General features: G+C 41.5%; 1 protein-coding gene across 4 annotated transcripts in view; it reads left to right on the forward strand.

The window, feature by feature from the left end:
• The first annotated feature begins 1,888 nt into the window (after positions 1–1,888).
• Positions 1,889–21,922, forward strand: part of SORT1 (sortilin 1) — an 81,399-nt gene continuing 61,365 nt past the window's right edge. For 3 of the 4 annotated variants that reach the window (XM_060139442.1, XM_060139441.1, XM_060139444.1), the window contains exon 1: positions 1,894–2,234. In XM_060139442.1, the coding sequence (XP_059995425.1) occupies positions 1,929–2,234 (306 nt within the window). In that variant the 5' untranslated portion in view covers positions 1,894–1,928. Of the gene's footprint in view, positions 2,235–21,922 lie in introns of all 4 variants that reach the window. The other variant, XM_060139440.1, reaches the window with a different exon arrangement.

Here is a 21,922-nt window from a genome sequence, read left to right on the forward strand (position 1 = left end):
TTCGTGCCAGTGTCATTGACAAAAGCGAAATACTAAAATAATTCATTCACTCAAACATTTTCTCAGTTCCATATGCAAGGTACCATGTCCCCAGAAGCTGATACAGTTTGAAGAAGGAAACATATTCTGTAAACATACAATAATAACTAAAAGCAATATATTAAAAAATGAAGGTACAGGTAATTCCAACAATTTAAGAGTTTAAAAGTGTATTTAGTAATTTCTCCAGGAGATGGCACTGTTGAGTTGGCTTTTTTCTTTTCGGACAGTAAGACAATAGACCATTCATCTTTGTGTCACCCAAACAAAGAAATATTCCTGTATAGACCCTTTTCTCTCCCCGGCTAATCACATGCTACTGGAACTGACTGTCTTGTGATCTACTCCACAGTTGGCACAGATTAAAAAATAATCTCTTACAAAAATTATCTGACACATTGTAGTTAATGGAAAGGAACAAATTGTTCACCAGTTTTCATGGAGCTTTATGTCGTCAGTTCAGTAGCTGAGAACTTGGAATACTATTTTAGTGATTTTACCATCCTGCTCAGATGCCATTCAAAAATATTTTTCACTTGTCATGTCTTACTATGGTTGTTCTGGCAAAATGTAAATTTGTAAATTTTTGTTTGCAAATTAATGTGACTACAGGATTTTAATGTAAACCTTGGGTTCGGTGCACTGCACCATTTATTTTCCTCTACAATAAATATATTCTCATTCGGGTTTACCTGCAGTTAATAGTTAAAAGTAATTTTTTTAAAAGTAATTTTTAGTTGCTTTCTTTATTTGGGTGTAACGTGTTGTATACTTTGTGTCTTTCTATTTCTGAACAACTGAACAACTGGCATTCTGAAGAGATGGAGTCAATAAAGAGAACATCCAGAACTGGTTTTACCTGCACTGCATGTTCCAGAATAAAGTTATGGGTGTAGTTTCTGCGATAAAGGGAACAGCGTAGGGGTTTTGTTTTATTTATTGGAGGCGGGATGTTAATTTAGGGGATATTATATATCGAAAACCAAACTTGTGCAGTGCGCTCACTGCAGGGTTAAGGCACCCTGATAAATATGCATCTATGCAATGATCATGTCTAAAGTCGGCACTGAGCCAATTTTATAAAAGGGGGCAATTCTCTTGCCCCCTTTTACCTGCCCCTAATGCCTAAGCTACTTTCTAACTCCAGGAAAATCAATAAGCAACTTCTTCTTTGGCTTAACCCCCTGCATAAGAGGAAGGTGAGAGAGAAGAGACTTTCTCCAGGCTTGCGTGAGTCACGGATGTTCTGATGTGTGCCTCCATGAGACTTAGCCCACACAGTTCTCCTTCACCTTGTGTCAGCAAGGCGGCTGCTTCAGCAGACAATGGGCGCTGCAGCGTGCGGGGGTTAAAAACCAGAAGCACCGGTTCATGACGGAGACCCGTTTTCCAGCTGAGCAAACTCAGGGTTTCCCCGAGGAGATTTTCCAGGCGCTGCCACAACCCAAGGAATTTTACGGGTGTCTCTGGGGGAGAAGAGGGGACCAACCCAGCCCCAACTTGAGGGTGCCAGAGGGAGCAACGAGGGGTCGGGTCGCCACGAAGCGGGGGCGTTCTTGTGAAGGAGGGAAGCTCCTACGCTAACTCTAGAAGCCCGGCCTTGGATACGCCGGCGAGAGGGGGATGACCTCAGCCGTCTCTGCCACGTTCCAGCCAATCAGTCCTGCAACTTGGCATCCTAATCCAGGACCCCCGAAGCCGGAGGCGACGCAAGCCAATGAGCAGTGGGCCGGGGAAGAAGGACAGGCGGCCAGCCTATGGGGGCGGAGAGGCCCGGCTGCGCGTATCCAAGGAACGCCGGGCTCGGGCTCGGGGGTGTGGCGCGGCGCCGGCGGGGGTGGGCGGGCGCGCCGGGCGGCAGGTGTCGGCAGCGTAGGCAGTCGGCGGCGATGGAGCGGCTCCGGGGAGCTGCTGGCGACCTCTCGCGCTGGTCCCACAGTCTCAGCCTCCTCCTCCTCCTCCAGCTGCTGCCGCCGGCGACCCTCGGCCAGGACCGGCTGGACGCGCCGCCACCGCCCGCTGCGCCGCTGTCGCGCTGGTCCGGCCCCGTCGGGGTGAGCTGGGGGCTGCGCGCGGCCGCGCCTGGGGGCCCGGCTCCCCGCGGCGGCCGTTGGCGCCGCAGCGCGCTCGACGAGGATGAGGACTGCGGCGGGGTCCGGGACTTCGTCGGCAGGCTGGCCAACAACACGCACCAGGTGAGCGGGCGCCGGGCCCGGGCACCGCCCGGACTACGAGGTGCCACCCGCGGGCCCCTGGGCCCGCGCACCCGGCTCCTCTTTCTCTGTCCGCGCGCCTCGCGTCCCAGCGGAGGAGACCCCGGCCGCTCGCCCGCCGCGCGGCGCCCGCGCCACCTGGGCCGCAGCCCCGAAACTACGGCGGGCGGGCGGGCCGAGTCGGGCCCGGAGAGCGGTCCCCGGACGCCGCAGCCCGGGCAGCTGTGTTTCGTCACAAGGGAAGCCGGCTTAGACTTTCACGCATTCTTTTTTTTTTTTTTAAGTTGTCAGAATCTCTCGAGCGTTGTTGTTTTCCGTCTGTATAAATAATTCGGATCCAGCAACGCTATACCCCAACAGGAAGCTGGAGGAGTGGTTGGAGAAGTTGGAGCTAAACAGAAACAAACGTGTGTCCTCGCGGGGTCAGTACTTTCAGGGTGGGTAGGCGGGTGTTCAGAAATCCCAAAGCAATGATTAGGTTCCTGTGTGTGTTTTAATAGTTAAAGGAACAAGCTTGGCAATGGGGTGACAGCGTATATGTGATCTCTCTTACTCCTTCAACTTGACCTTCTATCATGGCATTGGACTCTGACCAGGATGTCTAGATCCTGTTGTAACAAGGTTTGCAATGGGTAAGAAACACATTGCAGATACTCTGCTTTGAGCTAGGTCCTAGTCGGACACTTTAAAAATTGTGGCAGTTCTGTTTCTGGGGACAAGCAACCCAACCTCTGCACACTACTGTGTTGACAAAGCCAGTTGTTGGCAATGTCCTGGCTACTTGCTCTAGATCAGCTCGGGCATCTTCTTCGTGTTTTTTCTAGAACTGCCGGTTTAATTGTTGCATAATGTATTTTCAATTTAATGCATTTTCTCTCTTATATCTCTTCCTCATTCAAAGAGAGTTGCACATGGGGACAGAGGTGAGGGGCTAACTGCACTTGTCCTCGTTGAACCACATTCTGTATCAGCCGAATCTCAGTCTCCCCTTGATCTTTCTCCCTCTGCCTGGACTCTACTTGTTACCTGTGCAGAATTCTCTGATCTGGGGACCCAGGGCAATTGCAGTTAAAGCATAAGCAGTCAGGGAGAACTCTCGCTAAACGCAGTCCAAGCAGCAGCTGCCTAAAGGTGGCCAAGCTAGTGCTGACGTGTGGGATGGGTTGGGTGCAGATAGGGCAGAATGAGAACTGGGAAGTCTTCACGTTTGATGAGGGGGAAAAAATGTGTAGACGTCCATCTCACGGTGGAGAGTTGAGAAAGGCTTTACAACACCAGTGCCTAATTTATAACAGGAGCACTTCCTTCCTTGAGCCAGCCAGACACAGCATTCTTACTCCATATTTGGATTCTTCTCTTGCTGATTGACCTACCTTTAGGACCTGGGGCTACTGGATTTATTCCTTTAGTCAGAATCTTCCCTGGTTGGTTTGAATTTATATGTCATTTGCAATATATTGATTTCTAAAGCAAGAGGTTGAAAAAACTGGCTCAGGGGGTTCTTAGGCCAGATCTACTCAAGAGCAGATCTGAAACCTCATTCTTTGAAGTCCACATGTTAATAAAAAAATCTTCCCTCTTTTTCTTTCATTTTATTTAGTTATTGTTTCCAGTGACTTTTTAAATTTATTTTTTTGTCTTCTTTCATTGACCTCATTTAAACGAACTGTTTTTGCATTTCTTAATCATCCATGGTTTCTTCAGAGATCCCATCCTTTTTGTAGCATGTGTATGTGGTAAAAGTGGAACCACTGTTAATAATCTTCACCTTAGAAATGGTTGAATAAAGCAGTTCTTAGTGGTGCACCCCCTTAACCAAGAACTGTTATCTAGTGGTCTGTTCTGCTTTTCAATTCTGTAGTTTTAGAAGTCATAATAAATCATCCTGACCTTTGCTGAAGAGATCTGGTGTTGGGGGAGCCTTTATAAATAGTGTGAAATAAAAGTATAGGCATAACAGAACAACTTTTTATTAGAAATATTGTATACTTTTGTACAGCTGGGAAAGTGCCATTTAGAGTAGTTTTTCATAAGATGACAGGATTCAATGCCCAAGAAAAATGAAAAGTTCGTTGTTCTCTTATTTGTTATAACTTGCTGTTCATGTCAAGCCACATTGCTTCATGTAGTCAGTGTACATGAATGTCCTCCAAAGGTCCAAGATGTGCTAGATACTGGGGGTGCCAAGATACAAAGAAGAGATCATTCAGACTGGAGAACGAAAAGCCTCAGAAAGTTTTAGCGAATCTCCTAGACCTGTTTCTATGGCTTATTTGGCTTTGTGAGAATAGGTTGGTGTTTAACTAATCTTCTTAAGAAAGCAAAGTAGAACTAAAGCGTGATAGTGCTTTTATAGTCTTCTGGTTTTAGGAGACCTTTGCCCTAATGACCTATATAACTCAGTCTTCTCACTCATGAAATCCAGCAAATATGTGTGTGTGTGTATTTATAAATGATTTTTTCTTAGACTAATGAATAACCTTCCTTTTGCCTTTAACCCCAAACTCTTTTCATGCCACACTGTTAACTGATTCTTTCCTTTAAGTGCTTGGAATGTTCATGACATGTATAACCTTTGTGCATGAGAGAAGTTGAGCAAGCCTAGAGTTTATTAATGTTGGTTGCTAAGTTGGATTGCTTCCAAACATTCCTCCTATAAGCACCCCTTTGAGGTTAGGCATGAAGCTCCGTCTTAAAGAAACAGATGAAATGCCTTGGTCAGAGTTATGGTGGTGGCTGACATAACTTCCTTACTTCTCATTCCTGAGTTCAGACTATTTGACAATTTCCTTAAAACTTTTAAAACTTACGATTAGTAAAGCCAGGAATGTTGTTCATTCTCTGTCCTCCTTCTGTTCCTGTCATTAACTACTTCTTTACACATAACTTCCCAACATCAAAGCATCTGGTTTCTTATATAAACAGGCCCTGTAGTGAGGTTGTGTTGTATGGGGTGTCAGCTCTGAGAAGAATGCGTGTATTTGTTTGCTGGTGCTGGCAGGGCTGAGTCCAGGCTGACAGGACTGAATGTGCCTGTTGGAGGCTTCAGGGAGCTGCCGCTCTTAGCCTGTTGTGGATCTTTGTCACACCCGGAAATCTGAAGGTCAGTGCATTTAACTGCCCCAGAACTTTCTAACTGCCTCATTTATCCCAGTACCCACCCTCTCTTCATACTGCCTTCCCTGCCACTCCCACCGTCACCCTCTAGTTAATCTTTCTTGAGTCCTGTTTCATCCATTTGTGCCGGGGTCAAGGAATAGGAATTCTGTAGGATCTCCTTCCTGGTCCTGGTTGAGCAGAATGAGCAAAATCCTCATGAGGACTCTGCGCCCATACAGTATATTCATCAGACTTTTAACCCCTACGGGATGTTAAAATGAATTCTGTATTGGGGATTTCAGTTAGAAGTATCAGCAAAGTTGATGAAGTATATTTATCTGGGGAAAGGTTAGTTGTCATCTGAGGTTTGGTTGAGGTGAGGGTAGAGAGCTAGCCAGGTAGGACAAGTGGCTCAAAGGGAATGCAGGGAAACAATTAGGTAAGTTCTCTGCTGACTCAAATTTTTGGTTCTGTGCATAGTGATTTTTAAGTAGAAAATTAAAAATCACTATGATGAGTCTCCTGGTCAATTTCTAATGACTATTTTCTTTCTCTAATGATAATAGTAATAGGCTCCTTATCCTGCTGTTTTGATCTGATATTTTGTGTTAGGTTCACATAGGCTATTAGCTTCTTTTGCACTCTGCCAATTTCAAATCAACTCTTGCCAATAAACGTTGGGTTCTCAGTGGGTGACTGCAGAAACCATGCCCCCCAACTTTGTCCTAGTTGGCTTGTTACTCATGTGATCCTCACAGAAAGGGCAGTGCTTGAGGGCAGTGGCCAGATGCAGCTTTTCTAGCAGAGGGCTGTGTGGCAATGGCTCCAAAAAAAGATACTGCATTTGTAAATTTCTAAAAAAAATATTCAGTTACCTTTTTTTTTTTTTTTTTTTTTTTTTTGCGGTATGCGGGCCTCTCACTGTTGTGGCCTCTCCCGTTGCTGAGCACAGGCTCTGGACGCGCAGGCTCAGCGGCCATGGCTCACGGGCCCAGCCGCTCCGCAGCATGTGGGATCTTTCTGGACCGGGGCACGAACCCGTGTCCCCTGTATCGGCAGGCGGACTCCCAACCACTGCGCCACCAGGGAAGCCCTCAGTTACCTTTTTATCTTTTTCTAACTAGTGTTTCTGTTGCATCTTGTACTGTTCTATTTAAACGCTTGGTGAAAACTTGTTCTTTCCACTGTGTACATGGCCTCACTGATCTGTACGTAGGTGGTTTTGAGGGGTAATGGGGCTTGAGGAACAAACTGGTCAATTTCAGTCTGTTCTAGGCAGGGTTTTTTTTACTGACACTGTAATAGTGACTGCAGTCAAAGTTGGGTTAGTAATATGTGGCTTTGAGCTATCTGAGTTGAATGAATCTTCATGATAGACGCTTCATACGTCTTGGTTGTTAGGTGAATGCTGGACATGTGTTTTTTTGTTTTGTTTTGTTTGTTTTGTTTTTTAAGATTGGGGCTATTTTTTCCTTCTCTGTCCTCAACCCCAGTCTCAGGAAACCACAACAAAAACAAAATCTTCCATTCAGAGCCTGTGGTGTTTTCCTGAGAAAGTTTTCTGTGAATGTAATTTATTTTCTGTTTTGCATTTCAGTATCTGGCCCTCAACTCCTCATCTACAGCATGAGAAGTTTTGGACTAGATTTAAAATGTCTAAAGAACTCTGTGATTAATATGGAAGAAGAGGAGGCCAAAGGTTGTGATCACAAATGTTTACTGGTTGTTTCCAAGTTTAGAAGCAAATTGTGGCTGTTCCCTTTCCCAGTTGAACTTGAACATAGCCTGGATTTCACATCTGGGGGTAATTTGTTACCACCTCCAGAGCTTGCTTCAGTGAAATATGAGTGTTCTTAAAGATAACAGGAGTATTTCTTTTTTCATATAATTGCGAAAGACATTTGACTTTTTATTTTTGGGAAATACTTTATTGTTCCTTGTTGGCTGAAAAAAAATCTAATGCAAATCAAAGCTACTAGCTTGGATATTCCAAAAGCAAACCAAATAGATATCTAGCAGTAAATTTGTTTTTTCTTTTCCTTCCCTACAGCACTCTGCCAAAACTGGGGCTTTTATTTTTTCTTTTTGTCTTGGCTGCCTGTGTGCTTGAAAATAGATGGTCAGCTTCCCATTAAATACTCAGCCCTGTGCGAGTTAGACACTTACGTGTGATTAATTGGCTTGATTTATTTTCATTAGAAGAAAATGTATGTTTTTTTCCTTCTAGGGCTTATGAGTAGTATCTCTCTTATGTTTGCTTTTGTTAAGAGTTTTGCTCTTTTTTTTTCCTGTATGTTCTAAAAAACTAAGTTCTAATATTGTAGTTGAGCCTGTTTGCAAATCTGATTCAACAGTAAGATCACCCTGAAGTACCAAGAGAAATTGAACTGGGAAGGAAATTTTTAACTGACGTTAGTACTTCCCAGACAGGATAGTTCAGATCAAATGTTTATCTGGTACCTGCTCTTTGTCAAAGAGTTTCACATCATAAATATGCTATATGAAAAGTTCAAAAAAGACTTCTTAATACTCAGATTTGAATCCTGGCTCTGCTGTTTCATAGTTGTATGGTATGATCATAGACAATCACTTAACTTCTCTGACCTTTATTTATTATTTTTTTTAAAACTGGAGAATCAGTTTTAGGATTATTTGGAGGGTCAAGTGAGAAGTTTTATCAGAATGTTTTGTTAAATGTATTGTGCAGATATCTTTCACTCAAACACTTCTGGAGTTCTGGCCTGTACGTAAGAAAAGTTAAACATTAAAAACATCCGCATTGGGCTTCCCTGGTGGCGCAGTGGTTGAGAGTCTGCCTGCCGATGCAGCGGACACAGGTTTGTGCCCCGGTCCGGGAAGATCCCACATGCCGCGGAGCGGCTGGGCCCATGAGCCGTGGCCGTGAGCCTGCGCGTCCGGAGCCTGTGCTCCGCAACGGGAGAGGCCACAACAGTGAGAGGCCCGCGTACCGCAAAAAAAAAAAAAAAAAAATCCGCATTGATGTCATCTTAAGTATTTAGCTGTTCAGAGATGGCTTGCTGAGAGTTTGGAAGAGTTTTTGAAGAAGGCATGACCACTGCAGTGCAGTGGTCTGGGAAGGCCTCATGGATGAAGAGAGAATCAAAGTGTGGAGGGAATTCTTAGGGAGACCTGTAAAGGCATGGAGGTAGGGAAGTCCAAGACATGCTCAGGGGATGATCAATGGGGACTTTCTGTTGGGGAGAAGTAGTTGATGAGAAGTATGAAAGACTAAGGTTTCCAGGAAAACATATAGAGAAGTAAAAAAAGATAGCTCTTCCTGCCGATGCAGGGGACATGGGTTCATGCCCTGGTCCAGGAGGATCCCACATGCCGTGGAGCGGCTGGGCCCGTGGGCCATGGCCACTGAGCCTGCACGTCTGGAGCCTGTGCTCCGCAACGGGAGAGGCCACAGCAGTGAGAGGCCCGCATAAAAAAAAAGATAGCTCTTTGTGGGGGATGGGAAAAGAGGGGAGGTATGGGGAGGGAGTCTGCCATTAGGACTTACTGGAGAAAGTGTTTTAACAGGTAGTGGTTGACATGAGGCTAGAGCTGGATAAACCAGAGGTGGAAATGGGGAGCCAAGAAGAGTTATCCTTTTGGACGTTGACCGTTACTGTGCTCTGTCCAACAGGAGAGCAGAATAGAGGGCAGGGCCGACCATCTTTTATACTTGAAGTGCTCAAGGTTCCAAGAAACAATCCAGGACTCCTGGAACTTATTGAAGGAGGTTGTGAGCCCAGGCATGAGGAACCCAGGAGCTATAAGACAGTGAAGCCCGTGAACAGATTTTTCTGAACATTTGTGAACAAGGGTGAGATTGAACTCTTGCTGATAATGTGCTTAACAGTTTGAATCATAGATTGTTAAGCTGATTAACTGGTCAGATCTCTTACCAAGAAGGCTAAATGACTTGCTTACAGGCCAAGAGCTGGGCGTAGAACACTTATGTCCCAACATGGTGCTGCATTTGGAAGTGTTTCATAGAGATATTTTAAGTCAATGCATTTGCTTTAGGAATAAGGCAGGGTTATAGACCCCAGTTGTAAGTCATGTAGTTGTGAATTTCTCTCTGCTCCTTGAGGTCATAGTTCCCTCAACAGAGCTCAATTAGCCTTTCTAAGCCTCAGCTCCCCATCATGTAAAATATTATTATCATAAGGCTTCAAAGAGAGAATGTTTTGAAAACCTTGAATCCTACCACATATGTAGGATTTATGTCATTTCTATATTTTTTTAAATTTATTTTATTTATTTTTGGCTGCACTGGGACTTCGTTGCTGTGCGTGGGCTTTCTCTAGTTGCGGCGAACGGGGCCTACTCTTCGCTGCGGTGCGCGGGCTTCTCATTGCGGTGGCTTCTCTTGTTGCAGAGCACGGGCTCTAGGTGTGCGGGCTTCAGTAGTTGTGGCACATGGGCTCAGTAGTTGTGGCTCGCAGGCTTTAGAGCACAGGCTCAGTAGTTGTGGCGCATGGCTTAGTTGCTCTGCGGCATGTGGGATCTTCCCGGACCAGGGCTCGAACCCGTGTCCCCTGCATTGGCAGGCGGATCCTTAACCACTGCGCCACCAAGGAAGCCCCATGTCATTTCTTTATAAGCCTGTTGATTTATTACTGTGTCCATAGAGTCCAATTGTCAGCCAAATGAGCCTGATAAATACCAACTCCAGAGGAACATGTGCATAAAAGGAGACAGATGAGGCATAAATGTATTCGGTTTTATCACTTGGCAGGGTTGGGTGACAGGCTTGGGCGGAGGTGGCGAGAATGAGAGTGAGTCAAGATTGGCAGAAATGTAAGAAGCATATGTGTTCCTTTTTTTTTTGTTAACCTTCATGATTACATCAAAATTTTAACTGGTTAATATGAGTGATACTAACAAGTGGTATTAATTGGAGTTCTTTGAGGCCGTGGTTAGGAAGGAATGTGATCACAGGTTAGACCTGGATTCAAACTTCAGTGGTAACCAGGGACAGATGACCCTTAGTGAACCTTAGTTTTTTCATCTATAAAATGGATATACTAATATGTACCCCTTAGGGTCTTTGTGAAGATTAAATGAGACTGTGTAGAATTTGGTGTGTATTCATCCTTTATTGGATGTTTTTTATAATGATTATCTACACAAAGCTTCTAATGCATTACCAGTTAGATGCTCAGATATTTGTGTATGCACTTAAATTTTTTTTCCATAGCTGAAATATTCCAGGAGAATTAGTATGGGTACTCACAGGAACCAAATATGTATTAAGAATTATGTACTAGTTATGTGCTTGGACTTGGAGTTAAAAAAAATTGGGTATGGTAAGGGAGAGACCATCTATTCAAAGTATCTTTCTTGAAGCTATGGGAGATGGAAGAGAAAATAACCCCACCATCATCAGATACCTGGTCATCTGGTTATAATAGTTTCAAGTATATATAGTTATTTACTTATAGTGTTAAAGAACTTACAATTAAAAAAAATAAGGCTACTTGTAATTCAATAACTATTTCTCTTCTCATTCATTAAGCTTTAAATATGCGGTTTTAAGTTGACAGCTCTAAAATAGCACTTTGCCTGTTTCACCCTGATTCATTAACTGAGCAATCACTATTAGCTTTGTACTCTATTGACCTCTGTAACGTTTTAAGAAATATTAGTGAGATGTGATAGGTACTCCTCAAGAACTTAGCTTGAGAGCAGGGCAGACCAGAATGTTAATGGAATTCTTTTTTATAATGCGCATATACCTTTAAGGTAGTATCTCACTATTTCCTGGCCTACGTTAGCTCTGCTCTAGTTGAAGTTACCTTATCACCAGTCCCTTTAGCTTGCCATGTGCTCTGTTGCTTCTCCATTTTTGTTTTCATGGCATTCCTCCCGTCTGAATGCCTTTCTAGCTCTGCTTGTTTTTTTTCTGTTCTCGCCTACAACATTTAACAATGCCATGTAATCCAGCACTTTACTATAGTATTCTATTTTGTATTCACTTTCATTTATTCAATTGGTATTCTCCAGATTATAAACACCTTAAAGGTAGTACAAGCATGACCCCTTAACTTCACCCTTTTGCCTCACATAGTGCTGGAGAAAGTGTAGTCATTAAATGTATAGTCTGGAGTCAGACAGGAGCTTGAAACCTTGCTCTGCCACTTACCAGCTGTGTAACTTTGGGAGAATTATTTAACCTCTCTGACCCTCCTTCTTCATCTGTAAAGTAGCAATGGTGCTTTATATATCATGAGTGCTCAGTAAAGGTCAATATTATTATTATTCAAAACTTTTTATTGAGCACCTACTATGTGTTGGGCCTTGTACTGGGTACTGGAAACTGATTTGGAACGCAACAGACAAGATCCCTGCCTTTATGGACCAGTAGAGAAAATGGACATTAAACACATATGTAATTACAAATACAATAAGTACCAAGAAGGAAAAAAGCAACTACAGGAGAATAATTGACAGAGGTCCTTTTAGCCTGGGGCACTAGGAAGCGCTTGCTGAGAAAGTACTTAAACTGGTACTGGAAGTTGAATAGAATTTTTCCTGTAGGAGTGTCCCAGACAGAGAGAAAAGCATGTTCACAGGCCTGGGGCTAGAAGGAGCATGGTGCACCCAGAGGTCTGGAAGAAGGCCAGTGTGGCTGTAGCAGAGGGAGGCCAGGCTGGTCCCCACACCCAGTGGGGACTGGTGAGCTTTTATGGTCCAGTCAGCTGGCCACAGGCGCATATCCTTTCATCACTTTCTTTTCTTTGAAATGAGATTAAGATGTAAAAATTAAATGCCAACAGTTTGAAATTTAACTCATTTATTAGGCATGATGAGAAATGAATTATCCCATGAAGATGAGTTTTTCGAAAACTAAGCCTAGGGTAGACATTTAAGCCTACCCTTTTGAATGCCAAAGTTTGTTGTTTTTGTTATTTTTAATGGATATCTTTCTAAAATACATATGTCTCTGCCTTCTTTGTCAACAGTATGACCTTGGATCATTAAGGAGATTAAATTATGCTGTACCACGACTCACATCATTTTAAAGTGGTATGGCATTAATGCCCTCAAGGTCTGTTGAGATTTGTGGGGCTATTTTCTCCCATTTTGAATGGCCCAGATTTATAAGCTTAGTGCCATTGTCTGCCTGTTGAAGTTTACTCTTTTTTTCCTGCAGAAATGATAGTCCCCTTGCAATATCCTGTTCCTTCTTGCTGCTGTCCCTGTCTCTAGATACAGTGTCGCCCAAATTTAACTTCTGTAAGCTAAGAAATTTTACTTCTGTAAGATGCTTCTGTAAACTGAGAAAAAGATTTCTAATTTTAGGCAATCTAACAGGTTTAGCAGATTGATTTAGAGCGACGGTCTGCAGGTTTCTCTTAGTGGTCAGGTACATAGGGTTTTATTGCATGGACACTGTCATCAGAGGTCTCTCTCCCTTGCTTCCTTTCAGTGAATGTCCAGGTTGTTGAGGTTTCTAGATAATGGAGTTGCTGTTGCCCTTTCCTGTTGACACTAGAGTATTGTGGAGCAAGGGGCTGATTTTTTTTTTGTTTTTTTCCCAAATGAAGGCAGAGCAGTGGAAAAGCAAACTGAGGTGTGAAATTATTGATGAGTCATAGAATTTTAAAGCTTATAGGTACTGGAAATGCTGTCATTCCAGCTTCCTCGCCTTGGTGGTGAAGTTAGGTTTTACTGCCCAAGTTCACAGAGCTGTTGGCAGAGCCGGAAATGAAATTCACATTGACCAGGTATTAGCCCAGTGCTCTCCTCTGTTCCATCCTGCCTCACAGAAAACTCTGAATAATTGAATAGGTTTGCAAACTTGTATACTGTTTTATGTTTAGCCTTTTTATTTCTAAGGATAGTCTCTGGGAGGACTGGAACATTTGTGATCTTATTTTTGGCTCGTGTTTTATGGTCCTAGCAGTGCCTTATTTAACGGAACTGTATTCTGTTAAGGTTTCATTCCTGCCCGCAAGAGCTTCGCCCAGGTCTTGTCCCAAACCTCTCTTACACCATCACTGTGTCCTGTCTATCCCTGTGTTCCCTGTTTGGGGTTTGGAAGCCTAAATCTTAAATTCCCAGCCTTTATGGGATCACCAGTGCCTTGTTATTTCATCTGATTCTTATTATTCCAGTGAGTGAAGGAGCATAATTCAGTTTCACTCCTGAGGAAGTAGATTCCCAAGAGAGAAAATGATTTGTGCCCACTTTCCCAACCAGTTAGTTACTAGACCAGGCTTTAACACCCTTTTGCAGTTTTATTTTTCACAATGACAGGTTGTCTTCTGTAGGTTGAATATCTAGCATGTTTAGTCTTTATTCTTAGACTTCTGTTAAGAAGTGTGTTCATAGAGTATAAGCTCCCTGAGCACAGAGTATGTGTTATCACTGCTGTGTCTGCAGCGCCCCAAAGAGGGTCCGGCCCATGGTAGGCAAGCAGATGTATTTGTTGAAAGAAGGAACATGTGTGAAGGATGGCATCATTGAATTCACTCTCTGTTTACTTGCCAGAGAGGTTGCTCCTGATGGCCAGACTGTCGGGTCATCTGCAAGTGGCTTTTAAACTGGGGCGCGCCATGTGAAACTGATCCAGGCTCAGTTGTGCTGGTGTTAATTCTTTCAGTGTTTTACTTTTGACCAGGTGTGTAACTAAAGATAGGCAGAGGTTTCTCATTACCAGAATTTTTTTCCAAGCTACGGTGACTCTCGGGACCAACTTTAAGTTCTCCCAGCTATAGTAACAGTAATTTAATTAGACTTCTTGTTTGATTAGATGTGAAGACAAAGTTATTTCCATAAAGAATGTTGTGTTTTATGGCCTTTCTCTTTTCCAGATGGAACTAGGGATTAGCCAAATGACCACAGAAATGGACATTTTTGTTAATTCACGGTCTCTAAAATGTGTGGACCTCAGGCTTTAAATGGTGGGCATTTAAAATTTAAAATGTGTGGATGAGTATTGCATTATCCTGTCAAGATGGTTGTGTTTCAGAGAAGGTAGTACAAGCTGTCACCTACTTTCTAACGTAATGGGTCCCTGAAAACCAATTTGGTTATAAATGCCAGTCAGTGACTCCCTGCTGCCCAGAGCTCCCCTACCAGAGGTCAGTATATGGCTATCAGTGCCACCTGGAACACTAGAAATCACTATTCAACAGATGATGGGGTGGGGAGTAATTCAGTCACCATGGAAAAACTATAAAGAAGAAACACCACCATAAATTCTGCCACTTAGAGATGGTTGCTGTTAATATTTGGAAGAATGTTTTTAACCATAAACGCACACACACACGATTTTACATGCTATTCTGTAAACCTGCTTTTTACTCAACATGTTATGAATATCTTTCAATGTCAGTAAATACCTGAAACATTTTCATTAGCACCTGGTATATTGTTTCATTGCATAACATAACGCATTTAACAAAGCTTCAGTTCTTGTCTAGGATATACAGGTATAGTAATATGGGGTTGTTATGTGGATTAAATGATAATGTGTGTAAGATGTTTAACACAGTAGATGGCCTGCAGGATGCAGTAAACCTTCAGGTGTATAACCTATTTTGTAAAGATGTGTAGTTATCCCCTGATAATAAATTCCTGAGTGGGATTGCTTGGGTCATGTGGTGTGGACATTTTCAGTTCTGATTCACGTCACCAAATAGCTCTCCAGAAAAGTTATAGCAGTTTATATATTCCCACCCACAATGCACACAGGTGCTCTGGTGTCCACCCCTCACTGGATACATTTTGTCAAGCGCTTCCAACAGGTGGAAAATGTTATCACATTATTTTTCTTTGATTTTCTTTTGATTACTAGTGAGATTGAATAGCTTTTCAAACATTATTGGTCATTTCTGTGTCCTTTTGTGAATTACTTGTTTGTGTCCTTTGCCTATTTTCTTTTCTTTTAAATTTTATTTATTTTTGGCTGCGTTGGGTCTTAGTTGCTGCGCACAGGAGCTACGCTTCGTTGCAGCGCGCAGGCTTCTCATTGCGGTGGCTTCTCATGTTGTGAGCATGGGCTGTAGGTGCTGGCTTCAGTAGTTGCAGTACAAGGCTCAGTAGTTGCAGCACGCGGGCCCTAGAGCACGTAGTTGTGACACGTGGGCTCAGTAGTTGTGGCTCGCGGGCTCTAGAGCACAGGCTCAGTAGTTGTGGCGCACGGGCTTAGTTGCTCTGCGGAATGTGGGATCTTCCCGGACCAGGGCTCGGAGCCATGTCCCCTGCATTGGCAGGCGGATTCTTAACCACTGCGCCACCAGGGAAGTCCCTGCCTATTTTCTTTTGAGATCTTTGTCTTTTTCTTATTGATTTGAAAACTCTATATTAACCCTTTATTGTGTTGCAAATAATTTTTTACAGTTTTTTTTAACTTTATGTTCAGTATTTTGCCATTAATTTTTTTTTAATAGTCAAAGTAATTGCTATATTAAGGGTTCTGGGTTTTGTATCATTTTTTGTAATGGTCTTCTCATTTCTAAGATTATAAAAAGATTCACTCATACTTCTAGGATTTTTATGGTTTAACTTTCTGTATTTAAATCTTTGTCATATGTGGAATTTAATGTGGAGTCGGGGTAGGGGGGTAAGAAGGGAGTTAGGAATCCAGCTTTTTATTTTTCCCAAATAGCTGGTTTTTCCAAAACTCTTTTACCACTGATTTGAAATGCTTGCTTTATCATACACTAAAAGAAACTTTGTCCAGCCTTGGACTTTGTTTTGTTCCATTGATCTGTCTTATCTATTCCTGTGCCAGTGACTGTGCTAGGGGATTAATAAACCTCTCACTAGATGGGGCAAGTTTCATGCTCATCTGTTCCTGATAGAATCAAGCTGACACTTGACATAGCTAATCTTAAATTTCTTGGTTTCTGAGCTTTCTACAATAGGGTATGATTATGTAATCTGAATTACTGTATTTACTCTGTGGCCCCTCTAGATGCTGGTTTTGGATTGCTAATCACACAAACAGTATATTTACGCGGTTTCCCTTAATTTTGACCTGCTTCTAGATCCTGCATTTGACTGACTGCTTAGCAATATGTAGTGGCCAGATCGTGTTCTCTTTGTGCTAAATAATCTCTCTTAAGCATACTACATTGGAGCAGCACAACTATTGTTTACCAGAAATAAAACAGGCTTCAGCTCTCTGCCATCTCCTCCATTTCATTTGTCATGTATACAGCTAATACATAACATCTTTTTTGTAACAATGCTTGAAGTAGACACTTTACCTTCTATTGGCTGGACTCCTCAACTCCTAAATGTTTTATTTATATGTTTAGTATTTTAATATTGTAGGATATTCATTGGAAATATTGTGTTGGAGGTTTGGGGTTTTCTCTTCCTAAAGGGCTTATTCTGCCTTTCAGTTCTTTCTATCCAGAGTTTTGTCCTCTGCTCTTATTTCTTTTATTCATCTAACTTTGCCTTGATTAGAGCAGTTGAACCATAACTTATTAGTTGATTATGTTCAGCTGTATGTACCGTTGGAAACCTTCCTCATTTTTTTTTCTTTTTACAATTTGTTTTTATTTGTATCACACAGTACAACTATTCAAAAAACTTTATGCCATTCTGGGAAAGAAAAGGCTCCCTTAAATAGAAGGACCAAAGTGATAATGGGGAGAATAAAATAGGTTAATGCAGGAAAATGCAGTTTGGGATTCTTTATCTAATAATAGTATGATAGGCAGAAAGAGTTCCAAGTTTTACTTACAAAGGACCAAAACAAATGAAATCCTAGAAAAGAATATGGAGGCAGCCAACTAGCCAATTGACCATTACATAGGTAGAACATAACCCCCCTTCCATTTATCCCATCGCCAAGGAGTATCATTTGCTTTTGCTTAGGACCAGGAATGTGTACATTGTGATGCTCAGAAAGGCAGCAGAGAAGCACCATATATTTTCAATCCAGAATGAACACAACATACCGTGGAATCTTTTGGGTTTAGTTTCTCCCAAGAATAGATCTGACTCTTGTGGGGTAAAAGAAAGTAAGAACCAGGCTGCCCTGGGAAACCTTCCTTGTTTGAGTGAGTGATCCTGTGGCCTCGTCTCAGCTTTCTTTGGGTATTTCAAGAAGTACTTTTTCTTTTCACACACATTTCCTTTTCTCTATTTTTATTTTCCTTTTATTCCCACTATAACTGTGTTTATCCTGATCTTGAAATTCTTATTTAACAAGTACTTAATAGCATCTACCGTATACGTAGCACTTTACTAGTTGGTGAAGTTAATATATTTTATTTGTGTTACCCTTTGAACTTTTTCAAAATACTTGCCTATATCTTCGTGTTTGTTCTGCCTGCACAACTCCCTCTACCATACCTTGCTATTGCTCCCAACTGCTCCCACCTCTGTCAGCCCTGCTTAAATCTTAGTGGACAGACTTTTATTTCTTCATACTCAAATATTTGAATTTCTCTTCTGTGTAGTCTACTCCTGGCCGTTGCCTCTAAACACTTTGATGTGTTTATCAATTTTTGACTATATGGAATTGATGGTAACTACAGTGAAGGAGAGGAGTAAGGTCACTATTGTATGTGTGAATACCCAAGAACACATACTAGTGTTTAACAATGTTGTGGCTGGCATAGGAAGAAACCCTACTTAGCTAGTATTTACTGAAATGGTGGTAATCACGGTAGAGGGGAGATTACACACGGATCAATTTTGGTAGCAGGGGTTTGGGAATACACTTTTACGGAGATGGTCTTGGAGAACTTACTATCTATAAGACCTTGTGCTAGGCCTGACAGGAAATACCAGATCATACTGTTTGCCATCTAAGAATTCCTAACATGATTTGAGAGGTAGCCAAATATGTAAATAGTTATAGTACAAGCAACATCAATAAGTGCTGTGAGAATAATACCTAAGAAGAGGTTATTCAAGCTCTGATAATTAGGAACTAGAGTGGTTGGTTTTACATGGAAAAATGGGATTTCAGCTGTCTTTCAGATCTTTTGCATTGGTGTAGTCCCTCTCTTGTGGCTATCAAAAAGAAACACCCACAACGTGGGAATGTAAATTGGTGCAGCCACTATGGAAAACAGTATGGAGATTCCTCAGAAAACTAAAAATAGACTTTGCCATATGGTCCAGCAATCCCACTCCTGGACATACACAGACAAAACTATAATTCTGAAAGATACATGCACTCCTATGTTCATGGCGGTGCTATTTACAATAGCCAAGACATAAAAACAACCTAAATGTCCATCGACAGGTGAATAGATACAGATGTATGTACACAATGGAATATTACTCAGCCATAAAAAATAATGAAATACTGTAATGCCATTTGCAATGACATGGATGGACCTAGAGATTTTCATACTGAGAGAAGTAAGTCAGAAAGAGAAAGACAAATACCATACAATATTACTTATATGTGGAATCTAAAATAGGACACAAATGAACATAAGTACAAAACAAAAACAGACTCACAGATACAGAGAACAGACTTGTGGTTCCTGGTGGTGGGGTGTATGTGTGTGAGGGAAGGATTGGGATTTTGGGATTAGCAGATGCAAACTATTGTATATAAAACGGATAAACAACAGGGTTCTACTGTATAGTACGGGGAATTATATTCAACATCCTGTGATAAACCATAATGGAAAAGAATAGGTATATTGGGTTGGCCAAAAAGTTCATTTGGGTTTTTTCCATAAGATGTTAAGGAAAAACCCAAACTAACTTTTTGACCAACCCAGTATGTATAACTGAGTCACTTTGCTGTACAGCAGAAATTAAACACAACATTGTAAATCAACTATACTTCAATAAAATTAAAAAAAGAAAAGAAAAACCCACCATATAATGCTGAGGAGCAATGGATATGTTGAGAACAGAACCTTTCTTCTTTAAAACCTGCATTTTTTTTTTATATTTAAACATCTTTTTATTTTTTTTTCCTTTTTTTTTTTTTGTTAGTTTCAGCTTCACAACAAAATGAATCAGTTATATATATACATATGTTCCCATATCTCTTCCCGCTTGCGTCTCCCTCCCTCCCACCCTCCCTATCCCACCCCTCCAGGCGGTCACAAAGCACCGAGCTGATCTCCCTGTGCTATGCGGCTGCTTCCCACTAGCTATCTACCTTACGTTTGGTAGTGTATATATGTCCATGCCTCTTTATCGCTTTGTCACCGTTTACCCTTCCCCCTCCCCATATCCTCAAGTCCATTCTCTAGTAAGTCTGTGTCTTTATTCCTGTTTCACCCCTAGGTTTTTCATGACATTTTTTTTTCTTAAATTCCATATATATGTGTTAGCATACGGTATTTGTCTCTCTCTTTCTGACTTACTTCACTCTGTATGACAGACTCTAGGTCTATCCACCTCATTACAAATAGCTCAATTTCGTCTCTTTTTATGGCTGAGTAATATTCCATTGTATATATGTGCCACATCTTCTTTATCCATTCATCCGATGATGGACACTTAGGTTGTTTCCATCTCTGGGCTATTGTAAATAGAGCTGCAATGAACATTGTGGTACATGACTCTTTTTGAATTATGGTTTTCTCAGGGTATATGCCCAGTAGTGGGATTGCTGGGTCATATGGTAGTTCTATTTGTAGCTTTTTAAGGAACCTCCATATTGTTCTCCACAGTGGCTGTATCAATTTACATTCCCACCAACAGTATAAGAGGGTTCTCTTTTCTCCACACCCTTTCCAGCATTTATTGTTTCTAGATTTTTTGATGATGGCCATTCTGACTGGTGTGAGATGATATCTCATTGTAGTTTTGATTTGCATTTCTCTAATGATTAGTGATGTTGAGCATTCTTTCATGTGTTTGTTGGCACTCTGTATATCTTCTTTGGAGAAATGTCTATTTAGGTCTTCTGCCCATTTTTGGATTGGGTTGTTTGTTTTTTTGTTATTAAGCTGCATGAGCTGCTTATAAATTTTGGAGATTAATCCTTTGTCAGTTGCTTCATTTGCAAATATTTTCTCCCATTCTGAGGGTTGTCTTTTGGTCTTCTTTATGGTTTCCTTTGCTGCGCAAAAGCTTTTAAGTTTCATTAGGTCCCATTTGTTTACTTTTGTTTTTATTTCCATTTCTCTAGGAGGTGGGTCAAAAAGGACCTTGCTGTGATTTATGTCATAGAGTGTTCTGCCTATGTTTTCCTCTAAGAGTTTGATAGTTTCTGGCCTTACATTTAGGTCTTTAATCCATTTTGAGCTTATTTTTGTGTGTGGTGTTAGGGAGTGATCTAATCTCATACTTTTACATGTAGCTGTCCAGTTTTCCCAGCACCACTTATTGAATAGGCTGTCCTTTCTCCACTGTACATTTCTGCCTCCTTTGTCAAAGATAAGGTGACCATATGTGCGTGGGTTTATCTCCGGGCTTTCTATCCTGTTCCATTGATCTATATTTCTGTTTTTGTGCCAGTACCATACTGTCTTGATTACTGTAGCTTTGTAGTATAGTCTGAAGTCAGGAAGCCTGATTCCTCCAGCTCCATTTTTCGTTCTCAAGATTGCTTTGGCTATTCGGGGTCTTTTGTGTTTCCATACAAATTGTGAAATTTTTTGTTCTAGTTCTGTGAAAAATGCCAGTGGTAGTTTCATAGGGATTGCATTGAATCTGTAGATTGCTCTGGGTAGTAGAGTCATTTTCACAATGTTGATTCTTCCAATCCAAGAACATGGTATATCTCTCCATCTATTTGTATCATTTTTAATTTCTTTCATCAGTGTCTTATAATTTTCTGCATACAGGTCTTTTGTCTCCTTAGGTAGGTTTATTCCTAGGTATTTTATTCTTTTTGTTCCAATGGTAAATGGGAGTGTTTTCTTGATTTCACTTTCAGATTTTTCATCCTTAGTGTATAGGAATGCCAGAGATTTCTGTGCATTAATTTTGTATCCTGCTACTTTACCAAATTCATTGATTAGCTCTAGTAGTTTTCTGGTAGCGTCTTTAGGATTCTGTATGTATAGTATCATGTCATCTGCAAACAGTGACAGCTTTACTTCTTCTTTTCCGATTTGGATTCCTTTTATTTCCTTTTCTTCTCTGATTGCTGTGGCTAAAACTTCCAAAACTGTGTTGAATAATAGTGGTGAGAGTGGGCAACCTTGTCTTGTTCCTGATCTTAGTGGAAATGGTTTCAGTTTTTCACCATTGAGGACGATGTTGGCTGTGGGTTTGTCATATATGGCCTTTATTATGTTGAGGAAAGTTCCCTCTATGCCTACTTTCTGCAGGGTTTTTATCATAAATGGGTGTTGAATTTTGTCAAAAGCTTTCTCTGCATCTATTGAGATGATCATATGGTTTTTCTCCTTCAATTTGTTAATATGGTGGATCACATTGATTGATTTGCGTATATTGAAGAATCCTTGCATTCCTGGAATAAACCCCACTTGATCATAGTGTATGATCCGTTTAATGTGCTGTTGGATTCTGTTTGCTAGTATTTTGTTGAGGATCTATGCATCTATGTTCATCAGTGATATTGGCCTGTAGTTTTCTTTCTTTGTGACATCCTTGTCTGGTTTTGGTATCAGGGTGATGGTGGCCTCATAGAATGAGTTGGG

This window comes from Lagenorhynchus albirostris, chromosome 2 (assembly GCF_949774975.1).
Source record: "Lagenorhynchus albirostris chromosome 2, mLagAlb1.1, whole genome shotgun sequence".
In the NCBI taxonomy this organism is placed as follows: Eukaryota; Metazoa; Chordata; class Mammalia; order Artiodactyla; family Delphinidae; genus Lagenorhynchus; species Lagenorhynchus albirostris.